This window comes from Micropterus salmoides, unplaced genomic scaffold (genome assembly GCF_014851395.1).
Source record: "Micropterus salmoides isolate LMB-PRFRI ecotype aquatic unplaced genomic scaffold, ASM1485139v1 Ms_hic_scaffold_5, whole genome shotgun sequence".
Classification (NCBI taxonomy): domain Eukaryota; kingdom Metazoa; phylum Chordata; class Actinopteri; order Centrarchiformes; family Centrarchidae; genus Micropterus; species Micropterus salmoides.
In genome coordinates this window covers 10324784-10339652 of record NW_024044237.1, presented here as the reverse complement: position 1 = coordinate 10339652, position 14869 = coordinate 10324784, and the positions used below count along the sequence as shown (strand labels likewise).

The window sequence follows — 14869 nt, the reverse complement described above, 5'->3', positions numbered from 1 at the left end:
CAGGGCTGATGAGCTTCACACTGAGCTTCACCTCTCTCACTCAGTGTGAGTGTAAATCTTGACTTTGGCTCTATGGGATGTTATTAATGTCAGGCGTGCTGTCACCTTCTTCTCGCTTAGTTAATTGCTGTTTCGATCGTTCTCTCCTCCTTCTTCCAACATCTCCTGTGCACCCCGCAGAACCTCATTTGGTTTTTGCAATATTTCACTTCACCCCTGTCCTTTGGCTCCACACATCATAACTTCCTCCTTTCCACCCGCGCTGTCAGGCCCCAATTTCAATTTGGCTTAGATAGTTATAGATATCCTCTTTTTTGCTTTTTAAATTATGTGTGGAATTTAATCAATGCAGAGGCACACATTTCAGACAAGAAGAGCTGCAGGTTAATGTTATACCTCTTGTTTCAGAGGAGGACAGAGAATAAATTCTGAGCTTTTTCAAACAGCTGAAAGAGAGGCTGTCACCAAGATAGAAAAGAGTCTCAATCTGAGGAGAGGACATCAGGTTGGCATGGGGGCAAAGCTGTCCTGAGGGGATGATTACAAGCTGGACCAAACAGTGCGATAGGAAGGTGCAGGGAGGCAGGAAAGGAGACGAAATGATGGAGCGATTACAATGTCTCGCGGCAAGCAATTCTCCGTGTCATCTGTGAGGGCATATGCCTGCAAATTCACTCCGGGTACATTTTTACTCTGAGATTTGTTCTGGATCATCTTCCATTATCCTCCCTGAAAGGACCTTCTCCAGAACATGGGGTTCTTTCTCATATAGTCTCATGCAGATAAATTTAGAATGGGGGGGGTCGGTTGCTGAATGTCTCCAATACTTGAGGAGTGATCTTAGGAGCTAAATGTGGTGCTTTTTATCAGGCATGTTTACCATCCCACCTGGAGCCAAGATCATAGGAGCAACACTTTCACCACATCAAAGAGCGTTTCACTGATAACTGTGATAACAGATGTGACACCGTGCCAACTCAAAACATTAAATTTCCATTCCTCTTTTTAATCTAATGACAGTGTAAACTCATGCGTGTGTGATGACTGATAAAAGATTAAATGCTGCCTCAACTGTGAACATTTAATTTAGGGACTGTGTGAAAATTAATTGGGGGGAGAGGAGGTCAGAAATGGAGGAGGGTATTGTTATTTTTCTTTTGTCATTTTTGGGAGAGCAGGAGACTCTTTTATTTTTTCATCTTAAATTGGTATTTTATTTCAGCCCATAGTTACATAAACAGTTATAACAAAAACAAAACGTTCACTCGTACCGTGATCTATAAGGGTAGACTTTGCGATATGCATGGACTAACAATATCAGTTTCAGGGTTTTATTAATGTGCATTTTTCAGGTTCAGTGCACATTGATCAACATCACAGTAAATGTTCCATATTATCCAAAGAGATCATTTTCAACTGTTAAATTATCCATTAAAAAAATAATCAGTTATATATCAACAAGTCCTGTTGATGTTGCTCTGTGCTGTACTTAGGCTTTACCTTAAGCTAAATGCTAATGTCTGCATGTTAACATGCTCACAGTGGAAATAGTAACATGCTGATGTAAAGCAGGTGTAATGTTAATCATATCAGCTATCTTAGTTCAGCAAGTTAGCATTTTAACTTTTGCTAATTCGCACTAAATGCAAAGTGCATCTGAGGCTGATGGGGATGGCATTACTTTTGCAGGTATTTGGTCAAAGAAGAGAAAGAACAGAAGGGTAGGACAAAGATAATTTTGACCTTGTTCTGTTGTTAGCGGAAAACGTTAAGGGATGAAAGTGATTACAGTTCCTCCTGAGGGAAACATCATTGTCTTTAGTAAATTTCATGACAATCCATCCAATAGTTGTTGAGACATTTCAATAAAAACTACAAAGGCCAACCTCATGGTGGCACTAGAGGAGAAGTCAGGGGCTCACCAAAGTCAGTAGAATACCAAATATCTTGGCAATCCATCCTATAGTTGAGATATTTCAGGCTGGACCAAAGATGTTGACAGACCAACAGACAGACTGACGTTGCCATCCCCAGAGCCACGCCACTACATTGCTGGTGCACATTAGATATTCAGATTAAATTTGTGTTGCATTTGTTTCGAAGTGATGATGGGGGTTCATAAAAGAAAATCATTAATATGCCTCCATAGGGATTTGCTTTTTTTTACAAAGTGAAACATAAGGTTTGACCCACCACCTCCACAACCCTAGTCATTTTCATACAGTCCCTTACAGCTCTTTTTATGATATCTCAATTGGATTCTCTTTTAGCTCAGCATGACATTCAGCCAGAAGAAATACAGTGTATTAACAGTAACAACCACACTGTTTACACACCACGGGACTGGAGGTGTGATATGGTGGTGTGAAAAGCGCCAGACTCCATTATGTATTCCTTCAACACCTGGACCCCTGTGTCTCCCTCAGTTGTTTATTCTGATGGGAAAGGCATCTCATTCAGACTCGCCCTAATAGCATGGTAATTGGTGTTACATTAGATTAAGTTATCACTTGAGTTAACTGATCTGATCAGCTCTGCTAGCAGCAAACAATAACACAGAAACAATCAGATAGCATACTGAGCGCTGACAACTAAGACTATCAGCGGTGAAAAACAGTTTAACGGTGATACACGCTAAATTATGTCTCGGCAAAAATATCTGACTGGCATCTATCATGTGAAACACTAACCTGCCTCAGCTCCTTATCTTCACTCAAAATCTCCCTCCCCTAATCCTCCTTCCTCGACCCATATTTCCTCTTTTCCTCTCCTTAATGGATCGCACATCTCTCTCCATTATTAATGTGATAATTAGCAGCGGAATGGGGGTGAGATCATAGCTAATAAGAAGAATAAATAACTTGGGAAATGTAATTTGAGTTTAATGAAAAGTCTGACTTTGGGGAGAGCAAAAGACGAATGGAGATGACAGGTGAAAGGTGTGTGTGTGTGTGCGTGTCTGCGCTCTGGGCTGTGTCATAGAGATGAGAAGAGAGTATGACCTCATGCTTTGCACACACACGCATGCATTATTTTTTCAAGGCCCATTTCTCTCTTACTAACCTTTTCTATGAAAATAATTTTTCACCACTCCGACCCATTTGTCCTTCGTCTTTCTAACGTTTGCAGCAATATAACAGATGCCATTTACACTGAGATATGACCTCTGCCCCCACCACCACTCATATTACTGTGGTGCCCAGGGAAGATAGGTTGTCGATTCTGACTCTAGTTCATCTAAACACACTCGTCTTATGTGTGCAGGAGTAGTTAGTAGTCTACTCCTCAGAGTTGTGATGGTGTGGTTGGAAGGGGTTAATTCCTGGCACTGTCAAGACCGAAGAAACACCTGCAGGAAACTCTCAGACTCACCAGCTACAACATTCACAGGTGTCAACAGAGCCGTGTTTCCTCAGTTAGGCAGACATGTAAGCACCTGCCTGTAGGCTGCTTGTGCCCAAAAATATCCTCCCTGCTAAAGAAGGACTGAAGTACATGTCTGCTAATGTCCTCTCATTAGCACTAAATATGATTAAAGGCCACTAATTGACCAGTTTAATGCGCATGAAATTAATTATTAACCAGACATTGAAGGTTTTTTATACCTCATGGTGTCTACAAGCTGATGCTGAAACATTTTGAACATGAATACTTTCTTTGTCAGTAGGATGCAGTCTCCACAGCTTTTATTAAAAATATCTTGAATCATTAAAATATTTTTAATCTTTAATGACATAGTGTCTTCAGTGAGGCAAAAGTTAGTCCTTTGGCTAGGGCTGAGTTACAAATTAACTTTCCAGCCATGCTGATAGGCCCATAATCTAAAAACCAGAAGAGCTGTCATTCATCCTATCAACACTAGATGGTGATAAACGCCTTGTTTGGGGTGATGGAGCAATGATCAGTTCATTATGTCTTCCACTCATAAAGCTTACATTGAGGTTTCTAAATTCAGTGAAACTCTTCTAAACAATCAAAAACCAGTCAGTATTTTCTTCCTGTCCTGTCAGGTTTCCCGGGCCTGGCCTGAAGCGATTGCAACCCAGCTCCGAGTCCCGAAGCAACAAGCCCCCTGAGCCAATCATCAGCCAGATCATAGACAAACTCAAACACATCAACCAGGTGAGCTGTGTGCATGGGTTGTCCAGTGTCTGTGTGTTTGAATACTCTGTCACCCATGTCATTTTGTTCCTGTGTCTTTTTAAGTACTTTTAAACCCTTCAAATAAGCGGTTCCTCTTCGCACACAAGAGGCCCCTCTCCTCTGGGGAGTTGTAAGGTTTACCTAACCATTAGTTCTACCTCTTGGTTCACAATCGGACATTGATTTCCAAGCTTTCGACAGGTCTGCAGTTCCCATGCAGTCAGCACAGGACAAATGAAGATGCTTTGTGCTGTAATGTGCCTTTCTCATATTTGAGAGAAAACCACAGGTGTGTTCAAGGTGATGTCAAAACATTGCATTAAACACAATAAAATACTATTGACAGGAAACTTCTGAATAGACTTTTATAGTCTTATCTGCACTGCTCCAAAAAACAGACGGGGACACATTTTCTGAGGGTGATGTGGGTTGTTGTGACGGACAGGAATTATGTCCTCCATCCACAGTAAGCCCCAGCTGTCGTTAAGGCCGAAGCCCCCTTATTTCGCTGCTGCCGTCGCCATGGCAACCGCCTTTTGGAGTTGGTTGGCTGAGTGCGGGGATGCTTGCTCGTAGCCTCTGTAGGTAGATGTATCAGCCCACAGATCTGTCAGTATTTCCTGGCTCCTGGTGGTTGCACTTGTAGCTGTCAACGTGTAGGATTGCCACTGACGCCCCCCCCCCCCCCCCCCCCCCCCCCATCTTCCAGCTGAAAAGGTTTTTTGCGTGTGTGTGTTTTTGTCTGCATGTGTGTGTTGAGCCTCTGAGTGCTACAGGCCTGTCACAGTGGATTACAATCTTTCTCTCCTGTTCAAACAACCTGGGAGATCTAAGGAGCAACTGTGGACCTTCCTCCCCCTCTGACAACCAGAGACCCTCAAGAAAAATACAGAGGGTTACAGTGGTTACAGTTGTTTGAGATGCTGTAATTACTTTTGCTGTATTACCTCACACCAGCTTAGTCCTGCTGCAAGCAAGTGGAGCGATACTTGAACAGTACTGTTAGGTGTTTCCTTACCTCCTACCCTCAAAACACCCACATGATTCATGCTAGGTCTGACTCTAAATGTTTTATGCAGGTTTAAAAGATAATTCCAGTTTATGAAAATATGGGTCTTATCTTTATAGTTTTGCACCTCTTTTGTGCTCTCCATGAAAACACTGTACCCCCTGTAGTAATTGCTGAGATCTGGGAGAACAGCGACATTGTTAAAATACAGTCTGATACGGGCAAGAAACACAAGCAGTCAGATGATCAGACAGGATGTAAACAAACAACCGTTGTGTCAGAAATCCCTGAGTTTGGTGGTAAAAACTAAAAGTGAATGTTAAAAGTCAGTAAAAGCACACGCCCAACACACACACAAGGAATTAAACTATTCCACATTGTTCATGCAATTTGAGGTCTATTCAACTTTTTAAACCCATTCATACTTTGAAGTTACTCTGAAGTGCTTTCAGTTACAGTAGGGCATCCCAGCTTTCAAATCATGTACGTTTAAACCATATAGGAGAAACACATATATGCATAAATGTGTGTCCCACAGGCATGTGTATACACACACACACACACACACACACACACACACACACACACACACAGACACACACATACACACACAGACACACACATACAGAGCGTCATTATCAAAATAAAAGCCCTATATGGGAACCTTATAACAGGAAAGTCAGGATGTCTATGTCAGTAAAGTAGCCTTCTCTCATTGCACATGAAAACGGCATGCAAACACAACTTTGGTCAGTATGTCATGTCAAAGTTGAACCTGTTCTGTAAACTATGATGCATATTTACATTTTGATTAATCATTTTTCGGCTCACCTTTATTTGCTCTTCCAAATAAATCTGACTTCTTTTTAACAATTTTGTAACATTGCCAGATCTCAGCAGTTCACTTGTGTTATTAATAGCAATAGAAATCATGGCCAAAACTACAACCATTAAACCCAAGTCGCAATAATGTAATAAGCCTTTCAAAACTTCACAGGGTCAAACATTTGTACCCATATGATTAGAAGCAGAGCTGCTGCAGTGCAGACTGTTTACCATGTGGATCAGGTTCCTGATAGGCTTTTGATGAGATTTTACAAGAAAATGCAGTTTGGTTAAATGACTGAGCTCATTGTGTTACAAACATTCGGACAATCCCTTAGAAACATGGACACAGTCAAACTCTATGTGTGTGTGTGTGTGTGATCAGATGCTCTCAGAAACCTAATACTCTTTTCTCAGTGGCTCCCATATTGTACTGATAACGTGGTATACATGTGGACATTTATGGGGTTTTGATTCTGTTTACATAAACGCCTGATATTTATGCAGATTGACTATTCAGATGGGAGCTTTTAATCCCATGTCTGATGACCATACAACAGAGTTGAGCACATTTCTTCTTTAGCTTGCCTTTAGATCTCAACATCAAAGGACTGGATTAACATCTGACAAAAGACGGACTGCACTTGATTGCATATTTCATGTGCAGTAAAACTATTTATGACTCATAGCCATTTGTGCAGAAATCAGATTACATAAATATTTTTACTACAAACCATCACAATACTGAGGTGCACAAACTAACAGGAACGCCTCACAATATGGTGCAATATAATACAATAGTCCTGCAATAGTCCTGTGTTTAAAATATTTAAGTTTTCTTGTGCCTGAGAGAGCTCGCTCAACTTTTGAGGTTTCAGTTTAAGGTGTTTATTTATCATCTTTCATTATATTGTAAGCTGTTTATTTTTGTCTAACCATTTGTATATCCATTTTTGAAATGTGCAAACATGTTAGAATCAGATGTATTGTTTACTGTTTGTAATGTAAAAACAAGATGAAGAGTTTATAGCCTGCGGCTATACTTAGGCAAGGCACTGCTTTCAGTTAAATGCTCACATCAACATGCTAACATGCTCACAATAACAATGTGAACATGCTGTTGTTTGGCTGTTATAATGTTTACTATGTTCACCGTCTTAGTTTAGCATGTTAGCATGTGAACATTTGCTAATTAGCACAAAACATCATCTGAGTGGAACATGAATGTGTGTAGAACATTTTGTAGAAATCCATCCAATAGGTCTAGTAGACATTTCCCTAAAAAAACAACCTCATTGCGGTACCAGAAGAAAAGTCAGAGGGTCACCAAATGTGGTAGGATTAATCCTCTGGGGACCACGAATAACTGTACAATATTTCATGGCAATAGTTGTCTAGACATTTCACTCAAAACTTTATAATGAAAAGATAAAAGACACACTAGATCAAAGTTTAAAAAAAAGTTGTTAGGATACATCATCTGAAAACCATGAATCTCTATACCACATTCTGTGTGAGATTATATCATTATAGATGTTAGATTTAGGGATGCTTATATGCTTATAATAGGTCTAATTGATTTGTCCCATACGTGACCTCTCTTGTCCCGTTTTTTGACTATTACGCTGATCTAACCACTGACACAACAGCAACAGCAGCAGTGCTGATCACGATACTTGACAATGGTCACCGACACCTGTCATCATCCAATCACAGCCCCCCCCTCACGTGCTTCAGTAGGCCTATATGTTAAGAAACGTTAAATGCAGCTACTGTGGAAATTGACAAAATAGCGGCAAGTGAAGCCTCGTACATGTATCACACTGTCAAACATGGACTTTAGCACCAGCTGTCTTGTTAAGCTAAACGGTGTGTTGTTTCATGACTCAAAAGTTGTGAAGAAGATGCATTTGGGAAGAACCAAAGCTGAGATGATTACAATGAATGTTTTAGGACCATGGGCCGTACAGGAATGATCAATCCCCGTCTGATGGTGAGCCTGTGTTTTACTTTGTTGCCACCGGCGCCTCAAACAAGAGAAACTGTTTCCAGTGTGCGTGTCATTTTTTCTGTGTCTGATAGTGTGCCGTGCAAGTTGCTTGACTTTTATGAAGATTGTGATGAAACTGCGAATGGTATTCAAGTTCCGATGAACTGCCTGAAAAAGCATGAACTGGAAATAAAACACATCACAAGTAGCTATGTTCTTTTTAGTTTGTGATATGTACATGAAGGGGATAACCTTTTGTAACCTACAGTGCAAGAGCCACAAGTGTTTTGACAAATAGTAAAGGTAACAGGTAGTGGTTCAATTAAAGGACTGTGTTAAAGGTACCTGCTGTAAATAAACTATTATGAAACCTACCAAATATTTAATTAAGAGATTAGCTGTCATTATGACAAATTGCTTAAAACAATACACTGTAAATTCACACAAAACCATACCTGCACTGCTGCAGCAGACCACCGTTTTGTCCCTATTTCATAGTGACAAAGTTGGCAACACTAGTTAGATTATATCATTATAGATGTTAGATTATGTCATTATAGACTGTATCATTACAGATGTTAGACTATAGATGTTAGATGTTAGATTAAAAAAGTCAGGTGATCAGCAAGTCATTAGGATGTATCCTCAGGGCACTGCGAATCTCTGTTCAGAATGTGAATCCATCAAGAGCTGTTGCGGTATCAATGTGGTGGACTTACAAACTGACCAGCCGTAGAGCCATGATGCTCGCTTGGCAAAAATGTGCTGCCCGGAGAGAAGGCAGATATGTTTTGGTTTTTTTCACCAAAGAGGCCAAACCTTAAACTTGCTTTATAATCCTGCTAAATGTTTATTGACTATACACAGTATTTCATGGTTATAGCTGCTCTAAGACGGCATGTTGTAAACAAACTCTGAAGGCACTGAAGAAAGTGATGTTGTTTAGTTAAAAGCAGTTTTACAAGGTCTCCACCTCCCCGCCAGTTGAAAGACCACCAGCTCTGGATGTTGCAAGGCTAAAAGCAAATGGAATGGACTAATTAACCATCTCATATGAGAGGGTAGGCCACAACTCACAGATAATTACTTTCATCTGCCCTGTTTATACGTGGAGTGCATGAGGACAGGCCAACAATGAGATAGTATTGTGTTCTTGGAAGTCAACCGGGTGACTGCCATGCTGATTAAAAACTGCAGTATTTAAGTCTTATGATGTTGTCTGAGTGTTTGAGCACCGTGTACAGTATGTTCACAGTTGCAGGCTGAAGAATGTGTACATTACTGTCCTTTATATATATTCAGCTCCACATTCAGGACATGGGTCACTCACATATGGGGATTTACAAGACCCATGAGACTGCACACATTTTTCCATTTGAATGTACATTATTCTCCTTTTGGCTCAAACTGTGAACACAATCAATGGTTCTTCCAGCTTGTACTGACCCACTTTCTAACCACCAATCAATCCCAGACCATAGTATGTGAGACTATGTCATAAAATATAGGGGCTGCACTCGCCAACAGTGAGGGGAACATGGGACCCCTCCAAAGAATCCACTTCCTTCCAACTTTAATCCCCATGATGTTTCATTCCTTCACTCCTAAGTGCTCTGTGACGACGGCCCTGTGAAATGCAGCTATGCCGCGGAAATGTGTCATTTCTCACGTTGTCAGTGTTGATCAGAGTATCAGCAGATATACAGAGACAGTCTGGCAGGGAGACCCTTGCCTTTGTGCCTTTGTGAGGCTAAACTAAACACCAAAAGAAAAAAACTAACTCAGAGCCGGTCGCCTTAGCTTATAAAACAACCTTTTCTCACGCCTAAAGCAGCTGATGTCATGACTGAGCCGTAGCCAAGTTTCAAGTGAACTGTGCACTATAAATGGATGAAGAGAAATGGCTTTCTCCTTCAGTTATTGCTTCTCGACTTGGAATCTTTAAACATTGCACGACTGTGAGGAGCCATGGACATTTTTGTGCATGCTTACACTGTCTAACAAATTCCTGTGTGAGGGCCTGTCTGAGTGCTGTGCCCCGTACATGCAGTGTGTTAAAGCTGATAAAGACGAGCGTACGTCGACATGCTTTCCTTGTCTGTGACACCGAGTAGAAGACATTCTGTGAAGCCAGTCCGACACGTCTTGCTGTTTTCTTAATGGGAACTTCACTGTAACTTTGACATTGCATAAATACATTCATTTTGTAAAAAGTGGGCAAGTGAGATCCCTTGTGGAGAGCCAAATTCTGGAGTCGGCACTCCTAAATTAGAACATATTATTTTGATGATGTGTTCTTGTTCTGAGGAGATGAGTTTGTTTTTCTGAACATCTGTTTAACTTCCCAGAGTATCGGGTGTCTCCTCTGAACAACTAATCTCACAGGAGATGGTTGAGCTAGTGGCAAAATAGAGCAATTATGTGATTGGTCTTTGATTACAGAGTGTTCCCCACTCATTTGTCAGATGAGTTTGCCATTTGGAGGGTCAGACCTACTGGGATTATTCTGACAGCCTCTTCTTGGCTATATGACACTGTTTGGAGAGATACATTTGGAATACCATGGATAAGAAAGACATCTTTGTTGAGGATTTTTATGAATCCCTTTTGGCAAAACACAGTCTTACCCTGTTAAAATTGCTCTGTCATTTGAAGAATAACAAACATCTTCATATCACACGCCAAAGCTTTTATTTTTTAGTACCTTATTCATGTTCGTTGCCTTTCTTTCCATCTCCCCAGCTGTGCTGAGTTGTGTGTGACAGATTCCAGCTCTGTCGCCCTTCCCTCCTTCAGCCCCCTACCTCTCCCCCCTCTCCTAAACCCCTAGATCCCCCTCCTCTCCTCTCAGCTTCCCAGTCTAATTGAAGCCAGAACCTGGGAAAATTCTGCAGGTAGGACAGGAATCCAGGGTGGAAAATAAACCAGATCCCGAGCGCCACAAATTCCATCACGCATTCTCACTTCCTCCGAGCCACCAGAGCCTGGGTAGCGTGTGCTCAACACCTCATGTATGCTCGTACAGAATGCACTCTTTAATATATAACTCTCTCTCACACACACACACACACACACACACACACTTAAGCTAGGACAGTTTTTACTGTGCACACTTGCTTAAACTTGTGAAACCAGCTCATATACAGCAGTGGCATATAAGCAAACAAGTGGCTATAAACTAAACCAACACTTAAAATAGTCTTTGAAAAGTATGAATAAATACAGTGCTATGTGCATTATGATTACAGCGTGGATAAAATGAAAGCTGCTTCATGACAAGGCCAGCATGCGGTGGCCTTTTCCTACAGGGTGTGCTTACAATCAGACTAATAGACACCACAGGTGTCAGACTAGGCCTGCTGTTTTGTAAACTTACACTTGCTATCCTGGCCATTATGCTCGCTCCAGTCAAAGAGGCTGACTCCTGTTTGATGTTATTTACAGAGGGTTTTTGAAGCGTTATTTAATATACCCCCTCAGGGCCTTCATCCTCTCGCCTTCCTAGTTTTTATGTGTGTGAAGTACGACTGCTCTGGAAGTGGAGGAGATAGGAGGGCTGTTAGGCTGCTAACTTCGAGAATGGGGATAAGCCATGAGGGTTCTTTAAATGAAGTGTGACACCTGGTGTAAAACTCTGAGGAGCCGCGGGGCGTTTATGGAGGCAGAATCAGTATCCCTGTTGGAGCACCACACACGCATGTTATGCTTTTGCCTTCTGCAGACTTCTGACTTCATGGTGAATTTAGGATTTGAGGAGTTATGAGGAGTTATGGTTCCTTAACTTTAGGAATCCAACTATCAGATACCACCCCCCTGACCTCCATACACACACTCAGACACCCCTCTCCCACCCCAGCTTTTTCCCCTGCTTGCTGGGAGGTCAGACAGAGCATGTGAGGGCCCTTTTCCTACCAATTAGTCTGCCTGCTAATGAGGCCCAACCATCATCCCTTCTACCAATGCCACCCATTCCTCCTCACCTCCATACCTCCACCTCTCCCTCCCTTCCTTTGCCCTCCTTCTCCGCCCCTTCCCACCATCAGCCCTGAGGCCCGAGCAGGGGTCGCCTCTCTCTACGCACTCCGCCCCTTTGCTCCCACACCACTACCACCCCACTGGGTGTAATTATCACGCAGCCAGCTTATAAAAACCCTGCTGCACAAGCCATGCAGCCTGCTTGATGACCAGGAATCACAGCGAGTGAGTGCGTGTGATGAGGTCTTTAAATTCTCTCATGCTAATATTTGTTTGACGATTCTTTTCAACTGTCAGGGAGCAGAGAAATGAACAGCTGAGTCTTCCTGCTGCAGTCTCTGATCTGATCCACACACCCTGGGCTTGTTGTCACCGGGCATAGTCACGTGTTGCTGTGTAACAAGATCCCCCCCTTCAAAGAGGTCAGGGGTCACACTTCCTGTTTCCTGTCACTGCTAGGTCATCAGAGGGTCTCCCTGAGAGGGTCAGAGACCTCCTCTGTTCTTCCTCTGCCTTTTGTTTGGGGCGACATTGCTCAGGGGGGGCACATATCAGAGTTGAGGCTCCTCTCTGGACCTGTCAAAGAGTTAGCACCCCCTAACTTTATCATTCCCCCATGTGCTCCTTGCCTTTCATCTTGGTAGACACCCATGCCTTGTCAGTATCCCTATGCCGTAATTGTTTTTCTGTTCTATGTCTCCCTCTTTGCCCCCAAGTTGCTGTTTTCTAGCACTCTCAAGCCACTTTCCCTGTGTTTCTGTTAGCTAAGATAACCGGCAGCAGAGCAGCTGGTTGAAGCCCCACGGCCCACTGAAGCTTATGCAAGCACAGGCCACTCCACCCTCTATTATCCACTTACCCAACCGCTGGCTCCCGCTAGGTGTGATCATGGGACACGCAGTGACAGTCTGCTGATGCCGAAATGGAGGGTTTCTTAGCAACTCATGACTCTGGGAACCACGGCGATAACGTGTAAAGCAGACGAGCAGCAGACAAAAAGAGATTGTCTGAGGGGCGTAATCTGATTTAGCAACCAGCGGCCTGTGCAGGAATGGGACTTTTAAACCCCATGCAGACAATCAGGCATATTCACAGACATAAATCCAGATTTTTATTTGGTTAGACTCAAAAAAGATTGAAAATTGTTGTCATACCAGATATATTTAATACTAGGGGGACTTGTATTCATGTCCTGCCTTGATCAGAGAAGACACAGTGGTTTATTGTTCCAGAAGCCAACAATTTATTTTATCTGCTATCTTCAATGTATATAGACTTTTCATTAGCTTTCAAATATTATCCACCAGACACATAAAGTCCCTGCCAAGTCTAAACATTCATTGAGGTTTCAGTCCAAACTAGAGAAATCTGGAAATAGCCTTATAGGCTTACTCAGAAAGGTGGAGTGGACACACGCCCAGTTTAACACAGGACGGGAAAGCTCCCTTTTTTTTCTCTGTGTTTTATGTTCCAACTGGAATTAACATCAGGAAATTAATCTTGTCTGCATTAACTGTCTGAAGCTGGGCTCCTGTTGCGTGACATACTTGACCACGGACAGAGAGAGAGAGACAAGAGGGAGGGGGAAAAACAGAGAGAAGAATGAGAGAGAATAGGTCCCCCACCTCTTTACATTTCAGATTCAATAAAAGTTGAGTAATGAGTCGCGGAGAGCGGGTGGGACTGCAGCGCAGGCTCTGTCGTCTGAAACGCCGCTCTGCCTGTCAGCATGCTTAGGAGTTTTCCATGACTCACTCTGTGGAAAGTGCCTCCTGTCATTCCTCTGTCTGTCTTTCTCCCATGGTGTCTCTCATTCATTCCCACTCTCCTGCTTTTCTCCTGGCTCTCTCCTCCAAATGGCACATCTGACAACTTTATACAAGCGCAGCAGCTCATTGTACATGAGGGGATTAGGTGTAAGGAAAGTCCGTTTCCTTCATTTATCACGAAAAATAGTCTGTGCTGAAAAGTCATGTGTTTGATTTGTCTAACACAGTGACCCGGGTTGTGATTTAAAAATGTTCAATCTGCTGTACAGTATGTTTTTGGTTTTACTGGAGCTCTGGGATGAATAGGAGACAATTAGAGCCACTGTGTAAAATACAGCAGTTTATTATTTTTAACCAGCACTCTGGACTATGCCTGTTATATAATAATACACAAAGACTGATTACTTCTCTCACTTGTGAACCAGTTTCTTTGGCACTATTAAAATTAAAGGATAACTTCGGTTTGGTACAATTTGCGTCTAATCTTCTTAGTTTTGGCCATGTTTTCTATTGGAGGTAATAAGATTAGGTTCAAGTACAGTAAATCACAGAAATTTGGGAATGCCAACAATGCTAAAAGAAATCATAGGAGTCAGACAATTAGACAGGTTGTAAACCGGGTAAGCCAATCTTCTTTGGACACGAAACGAAGGCTGTGGTAGCGACTTGTCGACCACAAGTTAGCCACGCCCTAAAGCATACCCTGATATATCGTCTATTTTCCTCTTTTTCCTCTAAATGGGACCACAAATTACAATGACCATCATGCTGTATTGAAGAAGAACACTAGAAACTAGCTGCAATCTGACTTTTTGTAACCAGTGGAGTCGCCCCCTGCTGGCCAGTAAAATTAATGCAGGTTTAAGGCACTTCCGCATTGGCTTCACCAAGATGTTGTTCCCGCTTGGTCTGAGCACACATTTCTTGCCCTACTTTGGTGTAGCAATCTTGCCCTATGTTCAGATCTCAGCAACTGCCAAATGATGATGACAAAACTAACTGTAAACGGGTAAAATGTTAGCAAACATTTTCTTAGTTACTCATCCAGCAGACACAGAGCAACAATAGCATTCATTTTGGAGTCGTGTTTCAGGCCAACTGATATTCACTCTCCCTTTCTGTCTGCTTGATCTCCACCAACATGTGAGGGAAAATATC

At 42.2% G+C, this 14869-nt stretch overlaps 1 protein-coding gene across 1 annotated transcript in view; it reads left to right on the top strand.

The window, feature by feature from the left end:
• gpc3 (glypican 3) overlaps positions 1 to 14869 on the top strand; it is a 102490-nt gene that overhangs the window by 68869 nt on the left and 18752 nt on the right. Inside the window, exon 6 of the mRNA XM_038698654.1 lies at positions 4011 to 4122. Coding sequence (XP_038554582.1) covers positions 4011 to 4122 — 112 coding nt within the window. The remainder of the gene's footprint in view (positions 1 to 4010; positions 4123 to 14869) is intronic.